The following is a 9,985-nucleotide window of genomic DNA, read 5'->3' as shown; positions in this document are numbered from 1 at the left end:
TTAATCTGCAGCTTGTGAAGCGGGAGAGTAGTTAATTTTGTTCTCTCTGGCTCGACATAAATGGTCAATAACAAATTAAATGGCTTACCGAGGAATACAACAACACGAATCCTTTATTGGAAAAAGAGAAGGTGGTGATGCATGCTGGGAAATGGAATTCAAATTCCTGCTCCTTCTCCCAGGAGAGAGAATCAATACCGAACTGCGTACGTAGGTGGTAAACTTCCAGGCCTCTGACTCAATTTGCAGCAGTCCGGTTTGCACCCCCCCCAAAAAAAAAAAAAAAAAAAAAAAAAAAAAAAAAATCCTCTGTATCTATCCGACTTTCTTGTTCCCCTTTTATCCTTCTTATTTTTTTTTGAAGGTAAAATATTTATCTAAAAATTTATATTTTAGATATAGGATTTGAGAATCCATGAGGATCAATCTTTCATTATAGATTTCACATCTTTGATCATAATGAGATTACCCCCAATAATAGCTCCACTCCAGTTTTGCCGAAGAGATGCTGTGTCTATAGCTTTCGGTGAGGTGAGGGGTCACACCATCTCAATGTTTGCAACTTTTTAATTATCGGAGTCTTCATCAGCTCTGTTCATTGAAGAGCAAGGGACATTTGAAGGTCCTTATAGGTTACTCGTTTGTTGCTGAAGTTCACAGGCTGAGGATCCTTATTTGCGAGGTTTTTGAAAGATCGTCTTGTTCAAAAGCCGATCAAAAGCTCCTTCAGTTAACTAGCCAATCAAAAGTCATCTTTTATTTTCCAAGACTAAACCAATCAAAGGTCATCTTTTTGTTTGCTGTGGCCTAGGGATCTCAAACACCTCCCGAAGATCCCCACAGAATCTGGTCTGCTGTGGCCTCGGGAATCTCAGGTGCCTCCCAAAAAGCATCAAGGATTCGGAGGTCTCCACAGGATCTAATCCGTTGTGGCTTTGAAAATCTCAGACGCCTCCTGAAGGGCATCAAGGATCCAGAGATTCCCATAGGGTCAGGTCCGCTGTGGTCTTGAGGATATCAGGTGCTTCTAGAAGGGCATCAAGGATCCGGAGGTCCCCATAGGATCTGGTCCACTGTGATCTTGAGGATCTCAGGCGCCTTCCAAAGGGCATCAAGGATCCGGAGATCTCCATAGGATCTCCTTCCTCACTGGGGTACAAAAGGACCATCCGGTCTCTCCTCTATTAGGGCTGTTGGAAGGATCTTCCTTATGGACGTTGATTCACTGAAGAGCGGGCACAACCTTCGGGAGTCCTGTAGGTTATCCCCTGCTGCTTGGTCTCGAGGTTCTGAGTTACTGACCCTATTTCAATCGGTCTTTTTCTAACTAACTTTCATTGGTTGGCATTTTGGCTTCTGAAAGCTCGGGTTCTGGAGGTTATCCTTCGGGAGTTCGACTTTCGAGAGCTTATTCCTGAGGGATCGACCTTTGGAGGTCGATCAAGGCTTGGCCTTCTCGGATCGACTTTAGGCTTCATCTTAACGATGAGCTCTACTTGATTCTTCATTTCAGCTATTGCCATGAGAGTTATGAGCTCTATTTGAGAGCTCTTAACTTCTTCCTATTATTTATCTCAATTTAAACTAGAGATTTGCCTTAGTTTAGGCCTATTTTTGCTTCAAATTAGCCTGATTTTGAGCTCTGATTGGTCTATATCTGGGCTCTGGTCGGTCTTGTTCTTGACTTTGGTCAATCTAGATCTGAGCTCTAGTCGGCCTTGACTTTTGCCTCAGCTCGAACTTGATTTTCACCTCAACTCGGACTTGATTTTCTCCTCAGCTTAGCCTTGATTTTGGCCTCAGCTCGAATTTAATTTTTTTCTTTGCTCGATCTTGATTTTGGTCTCAGCTTGGATTTGATTTTCTCCTTAGCTCGGTCTTGACTTTGGCCTCGGCTCGAACTTGATTTCTCATCAACTCATTTTTGATTTTGGCCTCAATTTGAATTTGATTTTCTTCTCGGCTCAGACCAGATTTCTTCTCAGCTCAAACTTGACTTTGGCTTCAGCTCAAATTTGATTTTCTCTTTGGCTCGACTTTGATTTCTCCTCAGCTCGACCTTGATTTCTTCTTGACTCGGCCTTAATTTCCTTGGCTCGGATTTGGCTTGGGCATCCTATGGTCCTGCGAGAAAAAAAAGAGAGAGGATAGTGGATGGAAGCTTAAGAGCCTTTTATCATGAGTTTTCATTTAAGAGCCTCCGAATTCTGTTTGACTCCTCATTATTTGGCTTAAGCTGGATCTGCGCCTTAAATCACTTTAATTTCTCTCTTCTTTTTCTTTTCTTTTCTTCTTCTTCTTCTTTTTTTTTTTTTGGACCAACAGGTAGGGACTCCTTTAGCACTGTCGGAGGAGCACACGAGACGTGTCATCCAGCAAAGAGATGCACGGAGGAGTCAGCCAAGGGAGGCACATGCATCGAGGAGGCATCGATTGGAGGGGCATGCATGGAATCATCGGGCAAAGAAGAGGTGCCGAACCAAGGGAGAGGTGGGGCCATCGATCTGGCCTCGGTGCTGGGAGAGATCGTGCAAGGGAGGTGGTGCTGCTCATAGAGGAGCTTTGGGGCCGCTGAAGCTAGCCCCAGCACCGACGGAGGTGCACGTGCGCGTGGGAAAGGCCGGTGACCGCCGGTGCCTTTTTCCCCTCTTCCCTACTTCTTCACTCTCCCTCTTTCTTTCTTTCTTTCTTTTCTTGTCTGGATGTGCCGCTTGAGGTGGGGGGGGGGGCGTTACGAGTTTGGATCTGAATAGTGTCGATACTGAGAGCAGGAGAAGCTTGGATCTGAAAAGTGGGATCGAGATATTTTGATGGTGGTGTCATGATGCCACTATACCTTACGTGCTCTGTGCCTCTCTTTTCTTCTTTAGCTTCTAATATGAATCTCTTTCCTTGTTTGAATCCAACTCCAAAATTTAAATTTTTAAATATAAATAAAGAAATAAAATAAAATAATTCAAATAATTTGGATTGCCAACCCCTGACTCCGAGCCTTATTTGGATGATTTAAAAAGCATCGATCGATTTGGGTGATTAGATCCAATCAGCATTGACTGATTTGTGGATGGCCAAATCATCTCGGCATGGGAGCAGTGCGATAAAACTTCTTCCATTGAATATTTGCTCATTCCCATAAGTGAGTATGGACCTTTCCTCTAGCATCAATCTGTTGATGCAGTTTTCATCTCGAGATCAGATCAGTTGGAGTTGGATGGCGACGTAGGTCCGCGACGGTCGGACGGCAGCGGCAGGACTTACAAGAAAAATCCTTAACCAGAGGTGGCTCCAACAGAGACCTTCCGATGCTCAAAGCAAAAATCTGGCAACAGAAGGGAATGAGTGAGCGTGTTGGGAGAGAGGAGATTTTCTACTTTGGGAGTCCCTTCTAGGCCTTTATTTATAGATGGAGGTTAAAAAGCTGTGAGAGAAAAGAGCATCAGACGTTTAGTCTTGACTTATCTGGAGAGATATGACCGTTATCCTTCTTTTGTATGAAAAAATTTTATTTGTTATTCTTTTTTATCTGCTCTGTTGCGTGTGGCCATTTGAATTTTGAAAAAAAGCACGAGATTTGAGGATCCATGAAGTCAACCTTCCTTGTAGACTTCACGTCTTCGATTAAGATGAGATTATCCCCAATAATTATTATAATAATATAAGATATTAATATGAAATTATAATAATGAAATAAGATTTTATATTATAATATTATAATATAATATTATATATTAAAATAATAAAATATTATTGTCTTATAATAATATAATGTAAGATTATATTATATATTATTATTATAGTATTAGAGATATTTTAGGAATGAAATAAAAGTATCTTTTTTCGATTGATAGGAAAATGACTCGTCCATTTTCTAAGTGGATAAAATTTTTTTCTATTATATGGATACCTACTATTTACGAGAAGATGAATAAATTAATTAATAAAAAATTAATAAATTTTTTTATGATGTTGACCCATCAAAGAACGGACTCCCGAAAATTTCATCATCTTCGAGAAGAAAAAAATCCAATCAATGAAGAACTAACTGCCCTTAGTCTTGATCTTTTTTGTTCTCACACCAGCCCTTGACTGATCCATAAAATTAACGTGGGTGGAGGGGAAGAGAGGGAGCGTGAGGGGGAATTTGTCCATCAACAAACCAGGAATTTATTCCTTAGCAAAAAAAAAAAAAAAAAGCCCTGGAATTTATCACTGTTTTCTCATCGAATACTTTGGAGTTATTTTCGAGGGTTGGTCAGCTGTCATGTCATGTTCTTCCAACTACTAAATGACGTGGCCGGCGATAGCAATAATGTCAATAAAAATTCGTCTGCCTTACCAAGAAAAGAAAAATAAAATAAAAATTCGTCTGTGGTGCAACTCTTCCACAGATGAACGGCTCTCGGTGATACGCTGTTAATGCGATACACGGTGCATGGATCGCGGTAACGAAGGCGAAGAGAAGCCATCCATCTTCAAGATCCACGATGGTCCCGTATTCGCACCAGAACAGCATCACTCAATGATATGGCGGGCTGTGAAATGTTGTGGGCCCATGAACCAGTCACAGGGTGCGGACTAGGTGCGAATCTAGTTGGCGTCCACTGCCAATTCTTGAAATGAAAAATATATGCCAGTGGGTTAACTCTCGTGTCAAAGAAGTCTCCCATTGGAGTCGATAACGACGCTTGGACGTTTCAACCAGCCAAATAATCCAGCTTAGCGTGCAAGTCCGAAATCCTCGATTAGTAATGAAGCCATCTGCCTTGTATATTATTCACTACTAGCTACAGATCAATTAATGTCGCATCCTAATTAAGAATCTCCGACAACAGTTGCCAATCTCGCCTCCTATATCCGTATCTAGTATTCTTCTCCCCCTCTTTTGTTCAATTCTGTGCCCCTCTTGCATTCTTTTCTTTCTTTTTTTTTTCAGAGCGTAAAAGGAGGAAGTGAATCACTTCCCAAATCCTTGCATTCTTTTCTTTCATGGAGGATGCCACCACCTTTCACATCGTCATGCTTCCATGGCTCGCCTTTGGCCACCTCCACCCCTTCTTCGAGCTCTCCAAATCGCTGGCCAAGCGCGGCCACCAAATTTCCTTCATCTCCACCACTCGAAACCTCCGCCGCCTCCCCGACGTCCCTCCCCACCTCTCCCCTCTCATCCGCTTCGTCCCCCTTCCCCTCCCTCACGTCGACGGCCTCCCCGACAGCGCCGAGGCCACCTGCGACCTCCCTCAAAGCAGCTTCCAGTATCTCAAGAAGGCCTTCGATGGCCTCGAACAGCTCTTCGTCCAATTCATCAACCAATCCTCCCCCAGAGCCGATTGGATCATCCATGACTTCGCGGCCTACTGGGCGTCCAAAGCGGGCGTTCCGTGCATCTTCTATAGCACCTTCCCGGCTTCCACCTTGGCCTTCTTTGGCCGTCCATCAGATATGGGGAAGGGCGGAGGATCGTTGAAGGGCCTGACGGGACCATCCAAACGGGTGCCGTTCCCGACCACGGTGGCCTATCGCTACCATGAGGCCATCAGGCTTGCCCTCGACTGCCTGCAGCCCAATGCCTCTGGGGTACCCGACTGGCTGCGAACAAAGCTCTCTCTCGAGAACTCCAAGCTTGTAGCTCCAAGGAGCTGCACGGACTTTGAGGCCGATTGGTTTCAGGTACTGTTAGACATCTACGACAAGCCGGTCGTGCCGGTTGGTCTACTACCACCCCAGCTGCCGGAAAGCGGTCAGAGAAGGGATGAAAAGGTCTTTAATTTTCTTGACACCCAGACTCCTGGATCTGTAATATATGTGGCTTTGGGCAGTGAAGCCACGATTGGCGGTGAACAATTACATGAGCTGGCCTTAGGGCTGGAGTTATCTGGACTGCCGTTCCTGTGGGCTTTGAGGAAGCCGACGAGTACTGTTGAGACTGGTGGCATCGGTTTGCTTCCTGAGGGGTTCGAGGGTCGGACCCAAGGCCGGGGGCTGGTGGCTATGGGGTGGGTGCCTCAGGTGGATGTCCTGGCCCACGAGGCCGTGGGCGGCTTCTTGACGCACTGCGGGTGGGGCTCGCTTATAGAGGGGTTGGAATTCGGGCGGCCGCTCGTGATGCTACCGGTTTTCGCAGACCAGGGGCTGAATGCCCGAGCCATGGGGGAGAAGAAGCTGGGGTTGGAGGTGGAAAGAGATGAAGAAAATGGCTTCTTTGTGAGGGAGGCTGTGGCCAAGGCTGTGAAGGTGGTGATGGTGGAAGAGGAGGGAGAGGTGATAAGGTCGAAGGCTAAAGAGATGAGAGGGATTTTTGGTGACAAGGAACGGCAGGAGAGATACGTGGATGGGTTTGTGAAGTGCCTAGCTATTCATCGATTGGGAACCTTATAATACACACGGTTTTAGATCGAGGGTCTGAACTATAGTTTCAGACCTCAAGTGGTCATACTTCTAGCTCGTTGGTGATTAAGTTAAGTGGCTCATATTTTGATCCAGCGCGGTTAATTGTTGTTTGTATTTTCTGATTATTCGATCTTGCCGACAGAGGTGTGCTTCCAAAATATTTTTTTGTTTCTTTTATGTTTTCGATCGCCTGGATGGGACAATTTATTCTTTTAAATATTACAGGAATGATATATGTGAGTTACTTTGTGTTATTTAAATATTACAAGAGTGATATATGTGAGTTATTTTGCGTTATATATATATATATATATATATATATATATATATATATGCATGCATGCATTTATGTATGTATCTTTCGAATCAGTCTTTTCTTATATGAATACTTGTGTTAGATTTTTGGCTGACAGATTTAACAAATAATTATTTTGAGTATGATTTGATAATGTCACCCTTTTAAATAAATACCCTTGAAAAAATTTAACATTAAGTTCGTATTGCAAAAAGTGATGCTTCCATTTACATTTTTTAAAGATATAGTGTGAATAAGGTAATTAATCAAGTCATTTTACCAAAATGGTTATTTATTTAACGTCAACCTAAAGAATTTAACATGAGAGATATTCTGGCAAAATTCTAATGCTTTGAGAGCTATATAATCTATACTTGCAATGTGTGTGTAGTGTATAAAATGTGCAAAAATAGCACAAAATATACTTGTTAAGGATACATACAAGTGTGTATTGATAAAGTCAGGTTATAATGATCAAAAGACTGTCTGTTAACTAACAGGAAACTTCTTCGTAGAGAAGTTGGTCATAATTCTGACCGATCAGTGTCTCTCACCGCATCTTTCCCATGCCTCCCCCCATACAAGTGTTCGTAAACAGCCTCCAAATGATTAATAAGTCATCATGCCATGAACTGCAATATAAGGATTTGAAGATATTTGAAATATTAGGTTTTATAGAAGCTTGTTTGGTATGCAAGATAAAATGAAGGCCGAATTTTACCCACGTGAATCCTGTGGAACAAACAGATACGTCCAAGACAAAGTTATGCTACACCTTGTTGGCCAACCCTAGATCGAACATGGCTACTAAGCTGGAGCCTGAAACATCGCATCAAGAAACCGCAAGCAAGGCTCAAGTAGGTGTGGAACAATCACTAGAGGTCATGTCACCCTGTTGGTTAATATATATGGACCCTATTGCGAACACTACGGGGCAACCTGTCACTGTACTCCACCTAAGTTGCAAGTACCTCGATCGACGCATTTTCCTAAAGTACTTATCTACCAAATGTTTGGGCTAGAGGGCAATTTCATGCTAATAATGGAAGAAATTATTACGTAAACTCTTTTTTTTTTCCTCACAATGTAGACTTTTTCTATCATAAACAAAATCAATAAAAAATTCACATTGATTCTTCATTAATTGCTAATTTTGATTGATCATGATTGGTTATGAGGTAAAAAAAAATCAATCAAAATTTATAAAAAATTTTATCTGTGATAGAATAAGTCTATTTAATAATTTTTTTAATAATGAAGATTTTAATGTATATTGGAATCCTTTATATCAGTTGAATCTCTACTACAAACCTATCCTACTACTTATCCCAAATCAATACCTACATGGCCGAGGCTAGCAAAATTTGGTCCAGTTGATAGAATTAATTAAGGACCTATTAGACTTCACATATCTCCTAATAACAAAGTTGATTTATAGAAGACTTATATGCCCGGAGGCTCTTACGACCATGATTGCGAAACATTATGGGAATGTGTATTGAGAAAAGCTAATTTTCATGGCCTTAGGAGGAAAATAAGGCCAATTGCTATGTCATTAAACTTTTAAAATTTCAAGAACATGATGATTGAGAAAATGATCTGTCGAAGAATGTGAGTGGACTAGGCCCATGCATGAGGAACGGACGGGCCCTGGGCTGATGGGTTTGAGATGGGTGACTTAAGTGGAGGTCCTAGCCCATGAGGTCATTGGCAGCTTTTTGTGCATTGCAGGTCGAGCTCAATCATAAAGAGACTGTAATTTAGAAGAAATTATTAGATAGACTCATTCTACTGTAGGCAAAACCAATAAAAAATCCACATATCAGTTGATTGTTCATTATTTGCTATTTATGATGGATCATGATTGGCTGTGAGATGAAAAGAAGCCAATCAAAACTCACAAAACACTTTACCTACAGTAGAATATGTCTACATAATAATCTCTCACAATTCGAATAGCTGCTAGTGATGCTGTCGGGTTTTTATTGGGTGCATGATGCTGTCAATTTTTGCGGACCAAGAGCTGAATGCTCGAGCCATGGTGGAGAAGAAGCTAGGGTTGGAGGTAGAAAGAGATGAAGAAAATGGCTTTTTTGGCAGGGAGGCAGTGGCCAAGGCTGTGAAGGTGGTGATGATGGAGGGAGAGGGAGAGGTGATAAGGGTCAGGTGTAAAGAGACGAGAGGGAATTTTGGTGACAAGGAACGGCAGCAGAGGCATGCAGATGGGTTTGTGAAGTACCTAGCTAGCTGATCATCGATTGGAATTCTTATAATATACATGATTTTAAATCAAGGGTTTGCCCTAAAGTTTTTAGACCTCAAGTGGTCATATACACACTTCTAAATTCTTGGTGATGGTTCATATTTAGATGCAGCTATGTCGCTGTCTCTGTCGCTGTCCAAAGTATTTTTTGTTTCTTCTATGTTTTCAGTTGAATGGGACAATTCGTGGATTTAAATATTAAAAGAATGATATATAAGCTCTCAATCTTGCCGACAAAGGTTTTGTTTCCAAAGTATTCTTTATTTCTGATATGTTTTCAGTTGAATGGGACAACTCGTTGATTTAAATATTAAAAGAATGATGTATGTTATCTCTCTTGCATCTGCATCCGGACAAATATAATTCTATTATATATATATTTTTAAAAAAATCTTATTCTCCTATATACCCCTCAAATCATTCCACCATTGTATGGATGTCTTTTTTGCTAGATTTTTGACTAATCTCGTTAACAAATATTAATTTTGAGTATGATTTGACATTATCATCCTTTACATATTTACTCTTTAAGAAATTTAACGTTAAGCTTGCATTGAAAAAAGTCATATTCTTACGTACATTTTCTAAGAATACATTTTACTAAAACGGTTATTCATTCACTGTCAGCCAAAAATTTAACTGTCAACCAAAAATTTAGCATGAGAAGTATTCTAGCAAAAATAAGATAATTCAAGAGACATATATAAGTAGTAATTTACAGAGAATAAATAATAATTAAGCCATATCTGCAATGTATACATATACATAATACATGAAAAACAAATAAAGAATATTTTGCAAGGGTATATATGACGCATTGCCGGAAGCTGATAGCAGGCTGGGCTCCAAAAGATAGAAGCTTGGATCTCATTGTAGCGGGCCCTTGAAACACATGTTGTTACTAGCATTGGTAAATGTTATGAAAGTGATAGTAGTGCTGCTAGAAATAAATCATTCTAAGGAGAAATTGTAGGATCGATAACTAACAAATAAATGAACATATAAATAAAACTTTCATGAATTCCTAAATATGCAAGGGC

General features: G+C 41.1%; 1 protein-coding gene across 1 annotated transcript; it reads left to right on the top strand.

Annotated features, from left to right (window-relative positions):
• Positions 1-4,828: 4,828 nt before the first annotated feature.
• On the top strand, positions 4,829-6,620 carry LOC105049366 (putative UDP-rhamnose:rhamnosyltransferase 1). The gene has a single exon (XM_010928991.4). It carries the CDS (start codon positions 4,987-4,989, stop codon positions 6,373-6,375), a length of 1,389 nt encoding a protein of 462 aa, XP_010927293.1. The 5' UTR covers positions 4,829-4,986; the 3' UTR covers positions 6,376-6,620.
• Positions 6,621-9,985: the final 3,365 nt, after the last annotated feature.

This window comes from Elaeis guineensis, chromosome 2, assembly GCF_000442705.2.
Source record: "Elaeis guineensis isolate ETL-2024a chromosome 2, EG11, whole genome shotgun sequence".
Lineage (NCBI taxonomy): Eukaryota > Viridiplantae > Streptophyta > Magnoliopsida > Arecales > Arecaceae > Elaeis > Elaeis guineensis.
This window is presented reverse-complemented; position numbering and strand designations above follow the sequence as displayed.